Genomic DNA, 22,662 nt, shown 5'->3' on the forward strand with positions numbered 1-22,662 from the left:
AGGGGATGTTTTTCTGTCCAGTGCCTTCTTCCCACACTGCTGTATGTTTTCCAAAACACTGATTAGGTCCCCTCACCAGGCTTCTCAGGCTGGGGACTGCCGATGACCCAGCCAAGTGGGTGACGGAGAGGAAGTCCGTCCTGCCCTATGAAATGTGTAAAACATCAGGGCAAGATGACAACTGTGCAAAAGCAAAGTCAGATTAAAAAAAAGAAATTTAATTAGATGAACCCAAATCCATCCTTTGCCTTGTCAACCGCCAAACATTTATGGACCATTCTCATCCGGCAGGGAAATTTCCAGAAGTACGTGAGTGACAACCTCTAAAAGATCCTTTCACTTCTAAAATTTTTGAAGACCAGAGAGGGAGAATCCGTTTTGTTCATGTATGGTGGCCTCATTCTTTTATGTCCTTCGAAACCCATATAGAAGGTGCCATTTGAATAGAGGTCATCTAGACTTGTGGTCACTGATTGTTGTTGGGTTTACATGGGGCACGTGGGCGGGGAGCTGTCACCCGAGCAGCAGGGAGGCTGTGTTGGAGAAGGTTTTCCTGACATCAATTTCACAATCAATACGGGTTAAGAGTATTTGCAATGTTCCAACTTTCTGACCTAGGAAGTTAGTGATTCAGTGAAAGATTTCTGTGCATAGAAGCTTATCAGTGTGTTATTTACATCAATAAAACAGCGAAAAAATGTACCCAGTGATAAAGGAATGGTCAAATAAATTATGGTATGTCTGTTTTTATGCCGTTAAAAATTATGTTTTCAAATGGCTCTTAAAGGCCCGGTAAAGTTGAGGCAATATAATGTTTTTGGGGAAATGGAAACTGCCAATTTATGTATAAAATATTTTGATTAAAAATGTACATGTATAGAAAAAAGACGAAGGAAAGGCAGAGAAGCATGTTTTTTAAAAAGTATATATTACTGTAAGGTGGTGTGATAGAGATCTGTTACATTTTCCCTATTATTCTCTTATTTTTCCAAATCTTTCTGAGTAAGATATGTTAATTTTATAATAATATATATTCTTGGAGGTATTATTTTATAAAAAGAACATGTGTACCTTCTTATATAAAAGAATATATGCATTTCATATGTTAGCTGCATATTCTTATACAATCAAGATTATACATAATTTGTAATTATAAAATGACATGTGTATATATGAGGTGAAGGTCTGTTTACAGCTTCTAGTAAAATCAAGGTGCCTTACATAGTCAAGCACTAAAAGGACACTTGGCAGGTCACTGGGTCAGACTGACCCTTCGGCCCCTGTGTTCTTCCCAGGAGAAGGACATAACGCCCGACCCGAAGCTGCTGGAGAAGGTGAGCGAGTGTGACAGGTGCCTGGCCTTTGCAAGGCACCAGGAGCACCCATTGGCCCACCTCTCGCCTGAGCTGTCTGACATTTTCGACTTCTTCATTGCACTCACCATCTGCAACACAGTGGTGGTCACATCCCCGGATCAGCCACGACAAAAGGCAAGTTCTGGAGCATCGTACTGTGAGCCCGCAGAGCCCCTGCCCCTAGGTGTGGCCCCACTGGTGTCAGTCTTCCTGAGAGGGAGCACGCTTCCCTGTCTTGCAGGAGCCCGGTCGCTCAGCACCACTCTCAGGTTTCAGGGGGTGCGCTGGGGGCTTCAGACGGGGCAGGCCAGCTCAGTAGCTCTGCGGTGACATCCTCAGACTGCAGTGGGCAGGTGCTAGGATTGTGGCGAAGAGGGAGAGGGCAGCCAGCCAGAGACAGCTACTGAGCCCAGGATGAGAGGGGCACAGAGCATACAGGCGTGGCCCAAGGTGGGCAGTGGCAGGAGGGTGGCTGCCCTCCATGCCGACCAGAGCCTCAGGGTCCTAGATTCTTACATGAGAGGGGGATAGGATGGGCTGGGGCCCAGACTCTGGTAGGAGCCGCCTGGACTTGCATCCTGACGACACTATAAGCTGGTCCCCTCCTGTGTCTTTGGCACCTTGTCTGGGATGTGGGGGCGGTGGTGGGATTCAGAGAAAGGTCTCAGAGTAGAGTTTGGCACCTAGTAAATGTATTTGATGTTAATAAAGGCCTTTAACATTGGCATTCAGGAAGTGGTTGAGAATCAGTGGGAAGTTACTTTGGGTGGTAGAAACATAGCAACACCAAGTTGGGTTTTGTTTGGGTTAACATCAAGGTTCTCTCCAAAGAGAGTAAGGTTTTATATGTGAAAGGAACCTCTATAACTCAAGCGCTCCTCCGGGTGGACCAGGTGGTGTTGCAGGGGGTGGGGTGCACCTAAGCATGGCTGTGCGTCATGCAGCTAGGCAACTTTAAGTGGATACAAATGAAGGTGTTCTAGGGCTGATGCACACTGTAGGTCTGTACCCTGTCACTCCCACTCTCCCAGACCCCTTCCCCTCCTCCTGGGCCTTCCAGCAGGTTCTGCTGGTGAAGCCATTGTTGTGATGGAGGGTGAACAAGGGGCCCCTGCCCTCTCTGCGGCAGCAACATATCTGGCAGCAATGTGACCCCCCTGTACTCTTTGCTCATACCCCACCGGCCTTTGGAGGCCCCAGTGGGCCTGGCGGATCCCAGGTGGATGGGCTCTGCCACTCAGAGACCACAGGCTTGTGCTATCAGCCCTGGATGGAGGCTGCTTCCTTTTGCAGTTCACCTCTCAGCAGCCTCGGCATCCCTCGTCTGGCCTCTGGGTTCTTCTGCCACCCTGTTCAGTCCCTCTGGAATACTTCCCTGAAGAGGGGTCTGGTTTCTAGGTTAGACCCTACCTGACTCACCCTAGGCATTGTTGCAATTACTGAATAAGTGAGAGAGACCCCGACATGACTGAGGTGTGTGCCCATGATCACACATGGAGTGAGTTCCATGTAGGGAGCAGAATCCTCAGACTGCACATGAACGTGTCTCTGGATGCATTTCTGTGCCCACCTATGGGTGGGTGCCACCTTCAAGGGCATTTGGAGCTAGCAGGAGCTCTGGCATGGCTGTCCGAATCTCCCACTTGGATATGTAGCAATATTTAAAGTCAGTAGAAGACCAAAGAAAAAGCACCTTTATCAAAATTGGTCCTATGTGCCTTGTTTTACCAATGCCTGACTTTTCTGGAGGCTCTTACTACAATTCACAACTTCAGACCCATGGACAAAATTGCAAAGATTAAGGGGTAACTGTAATTCAGTGGTTTGATTGTTGCAACATTTGCTCTAAATCCATTATCTAGCAGAAAATTGAAATAGGTATATTGTATCATCATTAGCATACAGCACTCATTTAAATAAAGTGTTGCTTTGTTGCTCCATATTGAGCTTTTTGAAACTTTAACAATTGTATACATGTCGTTTTGTTGTTTTCAGTCCTCTTTAGAAAATACACAATTTATTGTGATTTTTTAAACATTTGTTTAAGGATCTGGAGCCTGAATTTGCCTATGTGTTTCATTTCTTTCGAAAGATTCTTTTGGGTTTGGGAAATTTTGTGTAAATTTAAGTTTTTTATGGACATAATTCAAAGGAATGTATAAATTGGTCTTTTGTTAAATGGTTTTTTTAATTGAAAAAAAAAAGCCAGGGTTCATGCCAGGCAGTGGCAGGCCCACTCCTGGGAAGTTTCTGTAAAGCCATGGGCCACTGCAGTGAGGGGACAGTCCCAAAGCCTTGGGAACCACAGGCCACCCAATGCCCTGAGTCCACCCCGGGCCTTGGTCATTGCTACCCTACAGTCACATCCTGAAAGAGTGAATATGGCAGAACCTGTGTTGAGGTGAAGAGGAAGAGGCCAAGGGATAGTCTCAAGGAAGAAATGCTGACTCTGGTTGCAATTTTCAGTGGGAAATGGGAAATCCGTATTCAGGCCCCCCTGGGGAAGTGGAGGGCGGCCCTAAGGGAGTCAGGGTGAGGGCTCTTGGGAGACACCTAACCTGTCTTCCGACTACTTCCCTGGCAGGTGAGGGTGCGCTTCGAGCTGAAGTCCCCGGTGAAGACGATAGAAGATTTCCTCCGGAGGTTCACGCCCAGCCGCCTGGCCTCGGGCTGCAGCAGCATTGGGAGCATGGCCACCAACAAGTCGGCGCACAAGTCCAGCCTCTTGTCCACGCTGGCCAACAACGGCACGCTGTTCCGGCTGGAGGAGAGGCTGGGCCCGCCGGCCCCAGGCCTTGCCAGCAATGGCTGCAGCAGCGGGGCAGACGGCTGGGCACCTGAGTGCTCAGCACAGGAGCCTGAGCCCGAGCAGGAGCTGCGCTACGAGGCCGAGAGCCCCGATGAGGCAGCTCTCGTCTACGCCGCCCGCGCCTACAGCTGCGCGCTCGTGGACCGACTGCACGACCAGGTGTCAGTAGAGCTGCCCCACCTGGGCAGGCTCACCTTCGAGCTCCTGCACACACTGGGCTTCGACTCCATCCGCAAGAGGATGTCAGTGGTGATCCGGCACCCACTCACAGACGAGATCAACGTCTATACCAAGGGGGCCGACTCAGTGGTCATGGACCTCCTGCTGCCCTGCTCCACAGGTACCCTGCTCCCCTCCACTAGCAGCTGCCCGCTGCAGGGAGCAGTCCTGAGAAACCAGCCCCTCCCTCCAGTGGAGCTTTGCCTCTCTGGGTGGGTTTTTCCTTCTCTGAAGGGTTTGGACTAGAATTGGGGGGAGGGCCCAGTGGATGGAGGGCTTCAGTGCCTGAACCCACCTCAGAAGAATGGGTTTGGGGATTAACGGGGGTGAGGCCTAGCATCAGGTTTAAATCTGGACAATGCAGGTTAAGAGCTTTTAGATTAGAAGTCCCAGAAGGTTCCTTTCTGCCCTGTGATTGCTTGGACCTTGGGCACCTATGAGGCCCAAGCCATGGTTTTTAGCCCATTTGTGGAGTGTTCTCAGGCCACAGCGAGGGCCCAGGTAGTGGGGGCTGCTGGCCTCTGGCCGTCTTACAGCCAAGAACCTCCATCTTGGTCTCTTTTGCACTTGACTTCCATGTAACTTTCGGGTTGAAAAAGAGGGGTTCATATACCACTGGTGTAGAGGGTGAAACTTTGTTTAGCAGAAAGGCTTGTACCTCCTTCCAGATACTAATGCTTTTGGGACTTGGAAGGGGGAGGGCCTGTGTCCCCACTAGTAAACCTAGTCACCCCTCGCTCTGTGCCCAGAGGACAAAAGAGGTCACATCTGACCTCCAGCGGGGAGAAGCGGGGTAGATGGCAGATGGGAGAGGGACCACTGCCTGACCCCCACAGCCTCCCTCTCTTCTGTATCCTGGAAACAGCTCTGGGTACCACCTGTGGGAAACCCTTACGCTGGATATGCCCTTCTGGGGCTCTGGAACGGAGCTAGGGGTTACTACTTTGCTTCCCACGGTCCTCTCGCCATGATCTCAGTGCCTCAGAACAGGACTCCAGCTCCAGTTAAGGGAAAGTGCACTGGTGGATCTCTGCAGACAAATCCGTTTTCCTGTCACAGAGCTATCGCCTCCCAAAGGCAGCTGAGCGAATTGCAAATGCGTCTTTGAAAGCAGTTTGCATGGCCTTTCTTGAGGGTGACCTACTCCAGGGCAGGGTTTGCCTTCCCACCCGTGTGTTGGTTCTAGGGTGGATGTAGAATCCAATTTACAGGCTGATTTTGCATTCCAAGAGCCTCCTTCATTCTGAAATTTGATTTTGTATCCATGCAAAATAAAAACAGATAGGTATGGCAATTATCTGAGCAGATTTTATTCTACTGCAAAAATATCACCTTTATCCTATTCCACAGCCTTGTATTAAAGAAAGTTTAATGGACCAATGTGTTTCAGACTTTACTACATACAGTGGGTCATGGATAAGGTGAAAAGACTGGACCAGCTCTAGCAAGCAAGGGTGGGATGAGATGGCAGGAGAGGCTTACCCCCACCCCAGAGAGAGGGCAGGAAGCCTGCTGAGCTGTTGCAAGGGACACGAGAGCAACCAAGAAGGCTGCAGCAGTGGCCACGCTTGTACTTGGCTGGCAGTGCACTTTTAAAAATGAGTAGAAAGCCTCAGATTTCTAGACGAAGCACAAACAAACAAAACTTCTATCACTCAGAGTCAGCTTCAAGGTCAAGGGGTGAAGGGAGCCCTTGTGCAAGCTGGGGAGCTTCCCAGACCCCTCCACCTGGTCCTGGGAGGAATTAACTACAGGTGAGAAAGAACAAAGCCATGGAACAGACAGGTTCAGGTTCAAAGCACAACATTGCCCAAACCGTGACATTGAAGGGGGCACCTTAAAAATAAGCAGTTTGTGTAGCTCTCCGCCTTCCTCTGGGAATTTCCAAGCAGTGTGCATTTCAAATAAGTTTGAATCGGTCAGAGCTACATGTAGACACCAGGCAACTTAAGATTCAGGATGTTCAGAGCCCCCAGTGGTTTCCCAAGAAAGGGGATGGCTCTGGGGTAATCCTGAAGTTATCTACCAGTGACACCCTGACATTGTACATAAATCATTCAACTTTCACTTTGGAGGTGGGGTGGGCAGGGTATGGAGCAGAGCAGGCTTGCAGATGGCCAAGCTGCTCTACCTGTGTGCAGGCGATAAAGTGAGGAGGGCACATGAGTGTCCAACATCTTTCTTCAAAGAGTTCACAACACTTTTACCAAAAAGGGCACGAGAAGGCTAAGCTGGTGGTGGATGGGTAATGTGTTGTATTTTTAGGACGTGGCTATGTCTTGCCTGCCCTGCCACTAGCTTGTGTGGGGTCAAGTAGAAAGCAGGGACTCTACCCCACCCATTACCTTACAGACCTCGGTTCAAATCCCAAGTCTACATTTATGGGCTGGGGTCACTCTGGACAAGTCACTCCTCCTGTGCCTCAGTTTCCCATCTGTACAAAGGAAATCAGGCTTCTGACCTCACAAGAAGCCCCTGTCCAAGCTCCTAGCACAGTGCTTGGTGTGTTATAGGCATAAAGCATAAGCTGGGTCCCTTTCCCTTCTCTCTGGTTTCTTTTCCTTAAGATTCACTTGCCTGAGGTTCAGTCCAGTGCCATTCTGTGTGGTTTCCCTTCTTCCTTCCTTCGTTGAGTCTTCATTGCTGCGCGTGGGCTTTTCCTAGTTATGGTGAGCAGGGTCTACTCTTTGTTGTGGTGTGCAGACCTCTCATTGCGGTGGCTTCTCCCATTGTGGAGCACGGGTCCCAGGCGCACAACCTTCAGTAGTTGTGCCACATGGGCTCAGTAGTTGTGACTTGCGGGCTCCAGAGTGCGGGCTCAGTAGTTGTGGTGCACGGGCTTAGTTGCTCCGCGGCATGTGGGATCCTCCCAGACCAGGGCTCGAACCCGTGTCCCGTGCACAGGCATGCGGATTCTCAACCACTGTGCCACCAGGGAAGTCCCTGTGTGGTCTTTAAGACACAAAACTTGTGGTGGCTCCATCCTCTTCCAAGGGCAAGGATAGAGGGGGAGGGATGGGCAAGATGTGGCGGTAACAGCTTCTCTCCCTGCTGGGCTGGGTGGGCTCCGTCCCGCACAGAAACATGTCAGTGTGGTCTGTGACCGCACCCTTGTCCAGGGCACCCTGGGTCCACAGTGGCCCACCCTGCCTTCTCTCACTCATTAGTTTTGTTTGGACCAGTGTGGTTAAGGGCAGCATCACAGCCCCTGCACCCTGCTCCTGCTCTGGAATGCAACCTTCCCCTCCCCCTCTGGACAACTCAAGTACTTTATTAGTGTTAATTCCAGAGTCCCTCAGCTAGACATGTCTTTGCTCAAAGAACAGTCAGAATCTGGAAGAATGTTACCACAATACCAGGAGTAAATGGTAGTCAAAATTAAGATGACTTTCAGTGTCATCTTTTCAGGAAATTTAAATTCCTAAAGCACAATAATCTAGGGCAGTGTTTCCCAACTCTCTCTTTTTTTCATTATTGCCCCCTTAAGGAGTCTTTTTAGATATTTTTTTTCTAATGGCCCTTCCATGACATTTTAATGCCACAGATATGCTGTATATTTGTTTATGTACTGTACATGTATCTGTGCTTTATGCGTAATAAGATTTTTTGCCTCCAAGGGACCAGTCTTCGGTCTGTTGGGGCACTGTCTTCTCCATGAAGAGCACAGATCTAGAAGATTAAGAGTGTTTCGTGTGTCAAGGAGCTGACCTGGTTAGTAGACAGCCTTCCCCAGACCAGGGGCCTCACCACTGGAAAGTAGGGTTGCCAGATTTAGCAAAGAAAATACATTGACTGTCTAGTTAAAATTTAATCTCAGATAAACGACAAATAATGTTTTTAGTAAAATATGTCCTATGTGCTATTTGGGCATCTTATATTCTTATTTTTTGGAAGGTGTAAATTATTTCTCACCTTTATTCTTTTTTAAAAAATTTATTTTATTGATGTATAAGTTGATTTACAATGTTATGTTAATTTCTGATGCACAGCAAAGTGCTTGTTATAGTTCCCTGTGCTATACAGTAGGACCTTGTTATTTATCCATTCTATATATCTTTGCATCTGCTAGTCCCAAAACACCCAATCCATACCTCCTCTAGCCCTCACCCCCTTGGCAACCACAAATCTGTTCTCTCTCTGTGAGTCTGTTTCTGTCTCATAGGTAAGTTCATTTGTGCCGTATTTTAGTTTCCATATATGTGATATCATACGGTATTTGTCTTTCTCTGTCCAACTTATTTCACTTAGTACGATAATCTCTAGCTCCGTCCATGTTGCTGCAAATGGCATTATTTCTTTTTTTTAATGGCTGAATAGTATTCCATTGTGTGCATATGTATCACAGCTTCTTCATCCATTCCTCTGTTGATGGAATGGAATCAACATTCCATTCTTAGGTTGCTTCCATGTCTTGGCTATTGTGAATAGTGCTACAGTGAACATTGGGGTGTTCACTGAATTATATTCATTGAATTATAGTTTCTCCAGATATTTGGGCATCTTATATTCTGTCTGGCAACATTACTGGTGTAGGAGGATAGAAACTGCACTTTTAAGTATGACTTTTCCTAAACGGGAAGTTTATGCGCCTCCATTTACACCCACCTCCTGGACGAAAAGATGCCAGATCACTCTTAATGAGGTTTTGTTTATGTGAGATTCTCATTTCAACAAGGGATATTAGAAATAGTCAAAAATGTTATGAGGTTCTTTTTAAAATAACATCTAACTTTTGCTTTAAGTTTTATATTGAACATGTATACTACTGACAAGTAATGAAGCAAGAGGTGGGCTGAATCTACTGGTGCAGATGTTTTCTGGGCGCCCTTTCTGGAGGCTGTTGGAGTAAATCACAGTGATGTGACAGGGCACCTGTGACATTCCTGCTTAATGAATTGCAACAAAATTCCTGCTAGCATTCCAATTGCAGCCAGCTACAGTGAGGCAGAATGCGGAGGGCCACGTCGTCCTCACTGGCTCTGAAACACATTCACTCCTAACATACTTTTATCACATGAAAACTAAAGTGTCTTCTGCCTTCTCACTAACAATTATTGACCCAAGAACATGGTGGAGTTAAGAAGGTGTGTGTGTCACTTTGCCATGGATTCCACAGTGGTGAGGCTCAGAGTCAGCACTTCTGCAGTCTGGTAATAAACAGCAAGTCTGTTCCACATCTGGGTCTATAGAAAACAGAAAAGGGTGGATGTTTGGAAAAATCTTACTAGCTGATAGCTGATTTCTTAGTTGTTTTGTGTGTGTGTGTGTGTTTAAAAAAAAACACAATATAAATTTACCATCTTAACCAGTTTTAAGTGTACAGTTCAGTAGTGTTGAGTATATTCACATTGGTGTGCAGCAGATCTCCAGAAATTTTCATCTTGCAAAACTGAAGCTCTGTACAACTCCTTTCTCCCCTCCCCCCAGCCCCTGGCAGCCATCATCCTACTTTCTGGCTCTCTGAGTGTGATTACTTTAGAGACCTGAAAATGTGGCTGTTTTCTCTCCCTGGGTGAGAAGAGTACCCAGCTAGAACCTCTGATGGCGCTGAGCTCTCAGCTGCGGAAACTGCATATATGCAAACTCATTTCAACGGGCCAGGTGTCCTGGGAGTCCAGACCATTTCACTGGGCTGTGTTGTTCTCACTCATCCTTGTTTCTGCTCTTACTCCAACTTAGATGACGCCAGAGGAAGGCATCAAAAGAAGATCTGGAGCAAGACTCAGAACTACCTCAATTTGTACGCTGTGGAGGGCCTGCGCACCTTGTGCATCGCCAAGAGGGTGAGTAGGCGTGGCTTCGCGGAAGGGGCGGGGCCGGCCACGCGGCTCGGCCTGGGTGCTCATCAGCGGCTCTCACCCAGGTTCTGAGTAAGGAAGAGTATGCCTGTTGGCTGCAGAGCCACTTGGAAGCGGAATCCGCCCTGGACAACCGCGAGGAGCTCCTGTTTCAGTCTGCCATTCGCCTGGAGAGGAATCTGCATCTGTTGGGTAATTACGCTCTCCAGCGGGCGGGTGCCGCGAAGCCGGGTGGAGTTTGCAGCATCCTGGATGGAGAGGTGCCCTGGCTCTAGTCAGTGGCAGCTCTGCACACGCTAGGCTTGATGAAGGACCCCTCTGGCCTGATGCTAGCACGGCCCCCAAACAGGGCTGTGCTCGATTGAACGTTCTCCCCATGGCCCATTTCTGGGGCATCCTATTGGTGCCACCCTGCCAGGCACCACGACAGCACCCGACTTGCCTCCCCTGAAACCCTGCTTTCCCACCAAAAATAGAGATGAGGAGCAAGGCTTCTCAACAACTGATGCGTTAAAGGATCCCCGCAGCCCCAGGAAACAAACAGAAACCGTTGGACTCAACAGGGCTGCATTTTACATCTAGTAAATATTTCACAGATTTGATTTGGGTGAAAAAAAAAGGGGGCTCATTCTTACTAAATTGTGCCTGTATTTGCTACTGAGTTCATGTTAGTATTTATAAAAGCATTTATTGCTTTAGTATTTATTTAATTTATTATTTAAAATATTTATTAATGTATGTATTAAATTAGCTGGATCTTTGTATACATGCTGTCTGTGCTCTCACCAGGGGCTGGTTGTGGCAGTGCTGTGTATACACACTCCCCATCTCATGGTGCTGGTGGTCAGATGATGATACTCTTGGGGCATGAAGATACGGGGGTTCATCTTTCAACAAGAAAGGCCGTAACTCATTTGGCCCCCTTCCTAGGCAAAGGCATTGGGATATCTCTGTATCTACATACTTATATCTAATAGAATAGCTAATAGTCAGATATTTAAGAGCACTACATATACATACTTTATGCAATATTCTATTTCGCCTACAGTGTCCTATACGAGGCCATGCACTATTCAAAAAAGCCCAAAGATCCAGAACCCCAGAGGCATCCTGAACGGTACTCAGGAGGTGAATTAAATGAAACACTTGGAAAATGGCTCTGCCTCCTCTAGATTGCCAGGTTTTGATTTCCTGAACTAGGACTGTTCACATCTGAAACATGCTTCTCCAAAAGACACTGTTGATAGAACCGTGGGATGCGAGGGGGTCCGCTGGTTGTCATGGTCCCCCCTCTCTGCAGGGTGTTCTCCCCTGGGACAGCTCTCCTCCCACCAACCTCTAACATCTTGAATGGAGTGAAATCCGCCTCCCGGTACCTTCTTCCAGGGGGCACTGGTCCTACCCTCTAGAGCAGTGCAGATAAAATCTCTTCCCTTTTCCACAGGATGAGACCTTAACTGTTTGAGAACACAGCTATGAGTCCCTGAGCTGTCCCTCCTCTGCCTGTCTTTGCAGGCACTCCTTTCTTTCTTTCTTTCAGAGTCTAGGAGCCCTGGCTCAGTTGTCCAGTCCTGGCTCTGCCGCTTACTGGCCAGGTGAGCCTGGGCACTTGCATCCCAGTTTCCTTATCTGCCAAGTGGAGGTAATAGTTCTGTGAGGGTGAGCAGAGGGGATGCAGCAAAGCACTGAGCAAGGTGCAGGCACTAGGTCCAGCCCCACGTAGCTGCACGGTGAAGGTGATGAAGCTAGTGTTACTACTTCCATACCTGTGTGGCCTGGCTGGCATCTTCTGCACAGACTCTCTGCTGATTGGGACCACAGAAATGGCAAACGCACTAATCAGCCTTCTTCCTGCAAGCCAGTTCTTAAACGTGTACCATCCCCTACAACCTGGAATGTTTATGGTTCAAATGATGAAGCCAAGCTGGAGAGTGGGAGAACCCCCACCTCAGTGGTCACCACTGCTTCATCCATGGGCACCGTGGATGATTTGTATTTGAGAAATGTGAAGTCAGCTTTTATATTTTTAATATCCCATACCAAATACCCCTTTTTAAAACCTTTTCATTTACGTTCTTACATTAAGTAACATCAGAGAGCCACAGGGCAAGGATTGTCATTCCCACTGTGTTCTTGAAATTTTCTTTTCCATAATGTTCTGGCCAAGAACCTAAATTCAAAAGACAACATTCTGTTCACTCTCCCCAGCGTTCTTGCTGGTTTCTCCAAATGTCATCTGAAACTTTCCATTTGGTGAGATTTTTCCCCTCCATTGAAAACTACCTGACATCTGAGTGCAGTGAAGTAAGGTGGCACTAGCTTGAACCCCACTAACTACCCTGGTTATGATACTCAAAATGCCAGGTTCTCCCAAGGATCAGGTTGTAAAGAAGGTGACATTTATTCAAAGTTACATAAATTATATTACAAACAAGCTACCTTGGAGAGCTGAAAGGAGATACTAGCTTCCAGATCATTTTAAAAGGACTGTTCCTCAGATTGCCTCTTTATTCTCAGCCATAGTTCACGCTGAGACAGACATGCTTTCCATAACTATATTTCTAAGTTCATTAATACCCTGTGTTTGATTCAAACATGCACATTATATAGGTGAGGGGTAGTCAATTAGGAACCCATTACTTTGGCCAATAAGCTCCTGAAATAAAGAAGGTATGTTTTCAAGGTGTTAGGTTTTCCCTGAAAAGAGGCAGACTTCCTCTGGATGGGAATTTATCTACAAGGTCTTCCTTGCTTTCTTTCTTGGTGGACACTTAACAAGGAGCCCTGGATGAGTGGCCAGAGTACAAGGATGGGAGATAGAAGGCCTTTCTGCAGAAAATCCCCATCTAGTGAAGAGTGGGTAGTGGTTGAGTTGTACACAAAGCACTGCATTGTAGGAAGTGCTATCCTACAGCAGACATGTAGCTCAGAGGTTTGGATCAGAGACATACCGTAAGGAGAATGCTGGCCCTTCCCTGGCTAACTCACTTCCCTCACCCTGCTTTCCACACCTGTGCTGTGGGGATCATTGTAGTTCTCACATCTTAGGGAAGCTGTGAAAACTTTTTCTGGCATATAGGAATCCATCAAGGTTAGCTATGGTTATGATTATTCCACAATCATTATTATTAAGTATGAATAAGACACTATGAACACGCAGAGGTGGCAAGATCACCCCTTCCTCTTTCCCCCACATCAGAGAATATATTCTAGCAGAAGTGACACTTAGGATGCACTGAGAGATGTCGACTCTGTTGGATGGTGAAGATAAGGAGCCAGGGATGCACACTCTATACTAATGTTAGAGCCACAGAGCTGGGGAAGGGGAGAGGGGCCAGGAGGGTGGTCAGGGCCATGCTCACCATGAGCAAGCAGAAAAGTGGTTCCATTCCTAAGCAGACCTTGAACCCCACACCCCTGCCTGGTCCTTCCTGGGAGGACTTAATGGTTCAGAGCAGAGGAAATCTTGGGTGCAATGTCCCCTCCTTTCTGGGTCCTTCCCAAGTTACCACTTAGCCTTCTGGTGCATTCATCAAGTGTGGGGTTGGCCCAGGTCCAACACCCCACACAGGCTGCATGAGATGGAAGAGAGAAGACAACCAATTGCCCCCGAGGGGGGCTTCTGGGGAGTTGGTGACACTGTTTCCTGAGCTCAGGGCTGACTACACAGCTGTGTGATTTGTGAAAGTGCATCAAAGGGTATACTTAAGAAATGTGCACTTTTTGTATGTGTGTTCTACCTTGACTCCTTCCTCCCCGCACCTGCCACCTCACCCATTCAAGGCAGAGAAAAGGAAATGGTGTCTCAGTCATTTCAGGCTGCTTGAACAAAACTTCCATAGACAAGGTGGCTTAAACAGCAGACATTTATTTCTCAACAGTTCTGGAAGCTGGAAGTCTCAGGTCAAAGTGCTGGCCAGTTTGGTTCCTGATAAGGGCTGTCTTCCTGGTTTGCAGACGGCTGCCTTCCTTCTGCATCCTCGCACAGTAGAGAGAAGTCATCTCCTTTGTGTCTTTTGCTGTGAGGGCACAAATCCCATTCATGAGGGCTCCATCTTCATGACCTAATCACCTCCCAAAGGCCCCACCTCCTAATGCCATTACCTTGGGGGTTAGGGCATCAACCTATGAATTTTTAGGGGGGGACACAAGCATTCAGTCTATAACAGCATCCCAGCACAGGGAGTAGCATGCATAAAAGAGAAAGACAAGGCTGACAAGGAGGCCTCAGGCAATGCTGCACATCTAGAAGGAAGGTGAGACCATCTCACCAGGTTGGAAATGGAGGGAAAAACAGGCTGGCCTAGAGGACACTTTTCTGCATTGAGTAGTATATTTTTCCCAATATACTGAGACCTGCATGGGAAAATCTGCCCCTTAATCATTATTTTTGTGGAAAAAACATTCAGGATAATGTTGCTGATCGACAGCTAATGGTAAGCATTGTTGAGAGCAAGCACTGTGGGTGTCATTCACCAGAAGCTATCTGTGAGATGGATACGTTTTTTTTTTTTTTTTGCGGTACGCCGGCCTCTCCCGTTGCAGAGTACAGGCTCCGCATTCGCAGGCTCAGCGGCCATGGCCCACGGGCCCAGCTGCTCCTCAGCATGTGGGATCTTCCCAGACTGGGGCACGAACCCGTGTCCCCTGCATCGGCAGGCGGACGCTCAACCACTGCGCCACCAGGGAAGCCCTAGGATGGACAAGTTTTAAAACTTTTCATCCCTCAGAATATGGTCACTCCCACCATCTCCCCACAAGCTTCGTTTCCAAGCTATCTGTAAAGTTAAAAGTTGTCTGCATGTTAGAAAGCATTGGAGGTGCTCTGTTGTACGTCCAGAGAATTATGTTCAGTGCCTCCCAGGTATCCCTACCATGTGGAATCGAGAGCTAGTGAAGGAGCCCCCATGTCCTGAATGAGGAATCACCCGAGTGCTTCCAGATAAGATGGACCACAGCAGGGCCCAGTCTGCAGGGTGGGGCCAGCACCTCTGCTGTGTTGGAGTGAGGCATTCATGCCGGTCAGGGTCGGGGCCCATGAGCAGGGGGCTTACCCACACTGTTGTACCTTTGACCAGGTGCCACTGGGATTGAAGACCGCCTGCAGGACGGAGTCCCTGAAACCATTGCTAAATTGCGTCAAGCAGGCCTGCAGATTTGGGTTCTCACTGGTGACAAACAGGAAACAGCCATTAACATCGCTTACGCCTGCAAACTGCTGGACCACGACGAGGAAGTCATCACCCTGAACGCCGAATCCCAGGTCGGTGGATGTCGGGGAGACCCACTCTGCCTGGGCAGCCTCACACCCCACCAGCCCCAGAGCAGAGCAGGGAAGAATGCCTTCCATTTCTGGCAGCCGCTGTGAGGTGGGCCTTTGCCCTCTGCTCTGTTTGCACCTGTGTTGTGTTTCTGGCACTCAGAACGTGCTTGTCATAGACTTGGAAGATGTGGAATTTGCTGGGATTTCTTAGGAACGCGCATCTGGGCTTTATAATGCAAAGTTCAACCCACTTTTTCCTGAGATACTTTCCAGCCAGCGGTATCAGAGAGTGTTTTTCATGAGGTCACATGGAGCCAGGGCAGCAGTCCATTCTGCCTTGGTGTCCTCAGGATGGCATGTGTTGTCTCACGGGTGCCCCAGTAGCATGTGGGTTTTCATTTGTCACATCTATTGACTGAAATCCCCAAGTGTGGAGGGTGGATCTCTTCCCATACGCCCTGGCCGGGGCTCTGATTCCTCGAGTGACTGACTCTCCCTTGGAACATCTCCTCCAGCAGATGACAAAGTCTAACTTTTATGGATCATGCTCTAGGTGTCACACTTAAGATGTGCCTAATCACAAAGATTTCTCCTTTATTTTCTTCTAAAACTTTTATAGTTTAGCATCTCAGCTTTAAACACAGTCTTTTTCGTGTAGAATTTTGTCTAAGGTGTGAGGTTTATATCAAACTGCATTTTCCTGCATTATTCAGGCACCGTTTGTGGACAGTCCTTTTTCCACTAAATTGTCTTTACACCTTTGTTGAAAATCAATTGGTCCTATTTGTGTGGGTCTATTTCTAGACTTTCTATTCTGTTGCCTTGATCTGTGTGTCTGTCCCTTCACCAATACCATGCTGTCCTGTGGGTTTTTAAATGTCTTAAAATAGGCAGTGTTTTGTTTAATTTCCAAGTGTTTGGAGTTTTCCTACTTTCTTTCTGTTACTGATTTCTATTTGAAACCTATTTTATTGATTTCTATCCATTATTGTCATAGAATATGCTTTTTATGATTTTAATTCTTTCATATTAATTTTTTTAATGACCCAGGGTATGGTCTATCTTGGTGAATGTTCATATGCATATGAAAAGGATGTGTGTTCTGCCGTGTTGTTGCCTCGTATATCAATTAGATCCAGTTGAGAGATGGTATGGTTCAATTTTTCTATAATAGGGGTCAGCAAACTGTGGCCTATGGGTCAAATCCAACCTACCACCTGCTTCTGTAGAGTTTTATTTGAACACAGCCTTCCCCATGTTTTTATATACAATCTTTGGCTGTTTTCATGCTATAATGGCAGTTTTGAATAGTTGCCACAGAGACTGAATGATCTGAAAAGCCTGAAATAATTTACTCTGGCCCCAAATAGCTACTCCAGCTATTTTGATTTCTATTTGCATGGCATACCTTGTTTGATCCTTTAGTTTTTAATCTACCTGTAGCATTACATTTGAAATGAGGTGAGGTTTTTTGTTTGTTTATGGTTTTTTGGTAGATAGGTCATGTTTTCATATATTCAGACAGTCCCTTTTAATTGGTATGTTTAGATCATTTACATTTATTATAATTATCAATATGTTTGGATTCAAGTCTACTATTTTATCTTTTGTTTTCTTATTATTCTGTTTTTTGTTCCTCCATTCCTTTTTCTACCTTCTTTTGGGTTATTTGAACATTTTTTAGTATTTCATTTTAATTTGTCTCTTAATTTGTTTCGACATCACTTAGCTTTTTTAGTGTATTTTCTAGGATTACACTATGCATACTTAAGTTGTCACAGTCTACTTAGAATCAGTGGGATGAAGAAATCTTACCACTCCATGTGCCCCTTACTCTTCCCCCTAACACTGATAGTGTCATATATTACAACTGCATAAATTGAAATCCTCATCAGATATTATATTTTTTCAATCTAAAAGCATATTTTAAAGAAATCAAGAGGAAAAGAATGGTCCATTATATTTAGTTAAAATAAATTATATTTACATAAATTAAATTATATTTACAACTTCTGTTGCTCTTCTTCCATTTCTGTTGTTTCAGGTTTCCTTGTGGCACAATTTCCCTTCTCTAGGAAGAACTTCCTTTATCTAATTTTTAGAGTAGGTCCACTGGTGGCAAATGCTCTTGCTTTTCTTCATCAGATAATGTCTTTATTTTACTGTGGTACCTAGTGAGAAATCAACAGTCATTTGAATCATTATTACCCCATAGCTAATGAATCATTTATATCTGGCTGCTTTCCTATGTTTTTCTTTGTCTATAATTTTAAGTAGTTTCATTATGATGTATTTGGGCATGGATTTCTTTTGATTTATAATCTGGGACTTGCTAAGATTCTTTAATCTGTGGGGTTATGTCTTTCACCAGATTTGGTAAGTTTTCAGCCATTATTTCATCAGATACTTTTTCTGCACTGCACTTTCTCCTCTTCTTCTGTAAGACTGATGACATGAATATTGGGTCTTTTGTTATTTTCTCAAGGGTCCCACAGGTGCTCTTCAGTTTTCAATTTTTTTTTCTTTCTTGTTCAAATTGGATAATTTCTCTTGATCTGTCTTAGAGGTCACTGACTTTTTCTTCTGTTATCTCCATTCTTCTATTGAGCCCATTTAGTGATTTTCTAAAAATAAACTTTTTATATAGAACGGTTTTAGATTTACAAAAAAATTGTGAAGATAGTACTGTTTCACCTATACATAATTTTGCCTATTATTAACATCTTTACAATTTTTAATATGGTATTGATATACGGTTACTTACTAAAATCTGTGCTGTATTCAGATTGCCTTAATTTTTACCTAATGTCCTTTTTGTTTTCCAGAATCTCATTGAGGACCCACATTACATTTTCTTTAAATTAATTTATTTATTTGGCTGCGTTGGGTCTTAGTTGCAGCACACAGGCTCTTCATTGTAGCACACAGGCTTCTCTCTGGTTGTGGTGCTTGGGCTCTAGAGTGTGCGGGCTCAGTAGTTGCGGCACGCAGGCTCTCTAGTTGTGGCGCGTGGGCTCTAGAGCGCATGGGCCAGTAGTTGTGGTGCACGGGCTTAGTTGCCCCACGGCATGTGGGATGTTAGTTCTCTGACCAGGGATCGATCCCATGTCCCCTGCATTGGAAAGAGGATTCTTAACCACTGGACCACCACCAGGGTAGTCCCCAGGATCCACATTACATTTAGTCGTCATGTCTCCTTAGGCTGTTACTGGCTATAACAGTTTCTCAAACTTTCTTCATTTTTGATGACCTTGACAGTTTTGAGGATAGATACATTCAGGTGTTTCGTAGAATGTCTTTATATGGGAATTTGTCTGATATCTTTCTCATGATTAAAGTTATGAGTTTTGGGGAAGAAGACCACAGACAAAGGGCCATTTTCATCATTTCATCACATCATATCAAGAGTACATTCTATCAACATGATGTGTCACTGTGGATGTTAATTTTGTCAGGTTTCTCCCCCATAAACTAATTCTCACACTGTCCTCTCTAGAAGGAAGTCACTGTGCACAGCTCACACTTAGAGAGTGTGGGGGTTATAATCCCCTTCACTGAGCACAGAGAAATTATGTAAATTATTTATGTAATCCAATGATAGACACGTAAGTGGAATCCAGTGAGCTTTTCATTTTCGTTAATGTGTTTTGGGTGTTCTAAAATTTTTATTTGATTCCTCTTTATATCTTCTGTTTTTTGCTGAGACTTCCTTTCTATTCATTTCTGGAATTTTTTCTTACTTCTTGGAACACTTTTATAATGGCTGCTTCAGAGTCGTTGTCAGGTAATTCCAGTATGTGTGTCATCTTGACATTGGCTTCTGTTGATTGTCTTTTACCACAGGCACTGAGAATTTCCTAGCTCTTTATATGCTGATAAATTTGGAGTTATGTTGTGGGTATTTTGAATGGCACTCTGGTCATTTTAAATTTGGAGTATGTGGATTTTTTTAAGGCTTGATATCAGTCCTCTTGGGTGCAGGCTGCAGGCTCTGAACAGCCTTGGGGTGTTGATTTCAATGTCAGTCTTGTTTGGCCTTTGCCAAGCTGTTAGAATCTGTCTCACATTTTTGCCAAGCTACCCCCTCCTGACAATTTTTCCAGTACTTTCTGATTCTCTGGGACTCCCTCTGGCATGAAAGCTGGGGTTTGAGTTACCTTGATCTGCTTCGTACTTCTGCACCGACTTCCAGGGCCAAGTGGTGGCAGGACAGACAGAAAGGAGGGCAGCCATTGCCTTGCTGTCCTAGGGCCACAGATGCTCTGATAGGAAGGAAGGACCACCTCCCTCAGAGTCCCCAGCAACAGATGGCTGTGCTACCACTGTTGTTCCTACTGCTGCCCACAAAGCAAAATTGCCTGGGGCTGGGTTCAAGAGAATAGAGGAAAAAATAAATAAAAATGGGGTTTCCTCCATTTTCTCTAAGCATTGGAAGTTCTCTTTTCCTCTCCTCAAGCCAGAAGTAGAGGGCTTCTAGAGCTGGAGCTTTCTCTGTCCCTGCCTCGGTGCCCACCTCCAGCTTCCGTGACACCTGGGTCCAGGTGACGGCCTGCCAGAGTGACAGTGGAAACCTTGCAGTTCAGTGTGTTTAGAATGCCAGTCTTCTTCCCCAGCCTGACAGCTGCTGTTTACTCGGAGTACTCAGAGTGGCTCTATGAATCTGTCCAGGTGCCACAGCTGCACCTGTAGGGGAGCCAGGGTGTGCTTGCTCCATCCTACCTTGTCAGTGCCTTGTGCTAGGACCAGGGCATCCATGGTATTCCTGCAATGAGGTCCCGCATTCTCTGCAAGGCCTTCCCAGTCACCACCACTCCCAGCCCTGCCTGGAAGCAAGTCTGCCCCTCCCTGTATCCAGGGACATTTTGCACATGCTGGTCAGTGACTTGCTGTGGTCATGGGTGTGTGTGTGTGTGTCCGGCTGCCTGCCCATCACTCAGGGCCAACAGCTGCGTCTTCTTGGTCTTCTTTTCTCCAGTCTCACTCAGTTTCCTCGATATAAAAGGTCCTCAGTTAAGTGCTTGTTGGACACACCTGGATTCCCACAGTGCATTGTAGGAAGCTGCTCACTAACCTGTGGGCTACTGTCCATCCGTGGAGGACCAGGAACCACTTGAGTTCCCTGGAGTGTGTTTGTTCTTGGAAACACTTTTCCCTCCTATGCCTCTGTCCCCTGACCTTGCAGGTTCCCCAGGAAGTTTCCCTATTCTTTCTGAAACTCAGATACAGCTTTGGAAGGGCACTGCCAATTCAAAGCCTCAGTAATTAGGCTTTTTTTTTTAACTTCATTTTCCTGAGCTTAGGGAGACACTGATTACTCTTCTTTCAGAGCTAATCACAACAGAAGCTTTTATTGGTACCTCACTAGGAAACAAGAAGGGCTGAGTAAGGGCCTCTGAGGACCATGGGGAAGTGCCTGGAAAGCTCCCATAGCCTAACTAGCCAGCAGCTAGCCAGTCTGGCCAGGCCTCCCAAAGTGAAAATGCTTTGTCCTAACCTCTACACAGTATAATGGAATCAAGTAGAGCCTTATAGGAACCCTAAACCAACTCAAATCCTTTCATGTTGAAAGTCATCCACTTCTACTGACTTCCCAGGCTCAGGAGAGCCACCTCCTGGGCAGAGCCTGCAGCCTGGGTCCCTGCAGATTCTCAGATGTGTTGTGCGGGTAGCCTGGTCTGTGATGCGGCCGAGTGACCTGCACCATCCTCTCGTGTCCGTTTCAGGAGGCGTGCGCAGCCCTGCTGGACCAGTGCCTACACTATGTGCAGTCCAGGAGCCCCCACAGTGCTGCCGACAAGACCGCTGGTGGCGTGAGCGTGGGCTTATCCCCCCTCTGCCCGCCCTCTGCAGCTGCCATGTCTGGCCCCAGCCTCAGCCTTGTGATCGATGGGAGAAGTCTGGCCTACGCCCTCGAGAAAAACCTGGAGGACAAATTCCTCTTCCTTGCTAAGCAGTGCCGGTCTGTCCTTTGTTGTCGCTCGACTCCCCTGCAGAAGAGCATGGTGGTGAAGCTGGTCAGGAGCAAGCTCAAGGCCATGACTCTGGCCATAGGCAAGTATCCAGGCCGAACAGCCCCCACCTCTGCAGCTGCTTCCTGTCAAAGCATCTTGAATTTCCTGCCCCTTCTACGCTATGCCATAGGATGGGAAAACGCTTCCTTGCTCTTTTTTCTATTTATAAAATCACACCTGGTACAATGAAACAGGCAGCCTGTTCCAAATATAAAGCTTGGATTTGAAAGCCACAAAATGTACTAGCAACAGATATAGCTACATATTAGGAAGTCAGTAGTTCAATGGTGGTTGAAGAAGATGGAGCTTATTACTGTCTCCTGGGCGACAGAAGACTACTGTCCAGCAGCCTCGGCCACAGTGGAGCCCAGCACACTAAGCACGACCCCAGGCCAACTTAAGAAGAAGGCCCTTTACAGGTGCTTCTGATGGCCGTGAGCCGCCTGGAGTCCAAGGCTTCATCATGCTGCACGACCCAGCGACTCCAGGGTGATCAGAATTCCCATCGCTTCTTGTCTGCTGAACTTTGTTTCAAGACAAGCATCTACCCTCCTAAGGTCTGAATAGTTGCTAAATTTTGCGTCATTTCCTTAAGGACTGTGCATCTAATGGTGGTTTTTCCTTGCAGACTGTTGGTCTGGAGAGCCTTCTCGGCCCCTCTTCCGTGCTGCACGGTGCTCACCTGTCTCCCCCAGGGGAGTGTCCCCACGTCTGATACAGGTCCAGCCTCCAGTGAGGTTCAGGGACTTGGCAGCGCCACCTGCTGGTGAGGGATGGGAGAGACTGCAGGTAGCCCAGGAAAAGAGATGATACGATCCCCGGGATCCCCCGATATCGATATCAAACAGTTTGTTTTCCCTGCATATAGAATGAACACCGGGGTGAGAGTTGGCTCTGAAATAAAGCATCCTCACCAATCAGTAATAGTTACTGTATTTTCTACAAAAGCTCTGTGACAGCCCCTCCTTGATGACGTAGGGATTGCAGCCCTGTCATACAGGACACCTCATCAGGATAGTTGAGGCCGGTGTTGAGCCCAGTCCGTGGGGGATGGCCTTAGCATGGTCGTCATGGAGACGGCCCTGCACATCCCCAGGGCCGTGGTATCTGCTAAGGGGAGTGAGTGTGTGTTCATCTGTGGCCCCTTGGTTCAGGCTAAGACAGGCAGCTCTTCTGTGGCCCCTCCTCAGGGAGGCTGTCTCAGGAC

General features: G+C 46.8%; 1 protein-coding gene across 1 annotated transcript in view; it reads left to right on the plus strand.

Annotated features, from left to right (window-relative positions):
• ATP10A (ATPase phospholipid transporting 10A (putative)) overlaps positions 1-22,662 on the plus strand; it is a 179,394-nt gene that overhangs the window by 143,205 nt on the left and 13,527 nt on the right. The window contains exons 10-15 of the mRNA XM_024766406.1: positions 1,296-1,490; positions 3,940-4,504; positions 10,063-10,166; positions 10,247-10,373; positions 15,260-15,444; positions 21,168-21,495. Of these exons, the coding sequence (XP_024622174.1) occupies positions 1,296-1,490; positions 3,940-4,504; positions 10,063-10,166; positions 10,247-10,373; positions 15,260-15,444; positions 21,168-21,495 (1,504 nt within the window). The remainder of the gene's footprint in view (positions 1-1,295; positions 1,491-3,939; positions 4,505-10,062; positions 10,167-10,246; positions 10,374-15,259; positions 15,445-21,167; positions 21,496-22,662) is intronic.

Source organism: Neophocaena asiaeorientalis, unplaced genomic scaffold, assembly GCF_003031525.2.
Source record: "Neophocaena asiaeorientalis asiaeorientalis breed wild unplaced genomic scaffold, Neophocaena_asiaeorientalis_V1.1 scaffold595, whole genome shotgun sequence".
In the NCBI taxonomy this organism is placed as follows: Eukaryota; Metazoa; Chordata; class Mammalia; order Artiodactyla; family Phocoenidae; genus Neophocaena; species Neophocaena asiaeorientalis.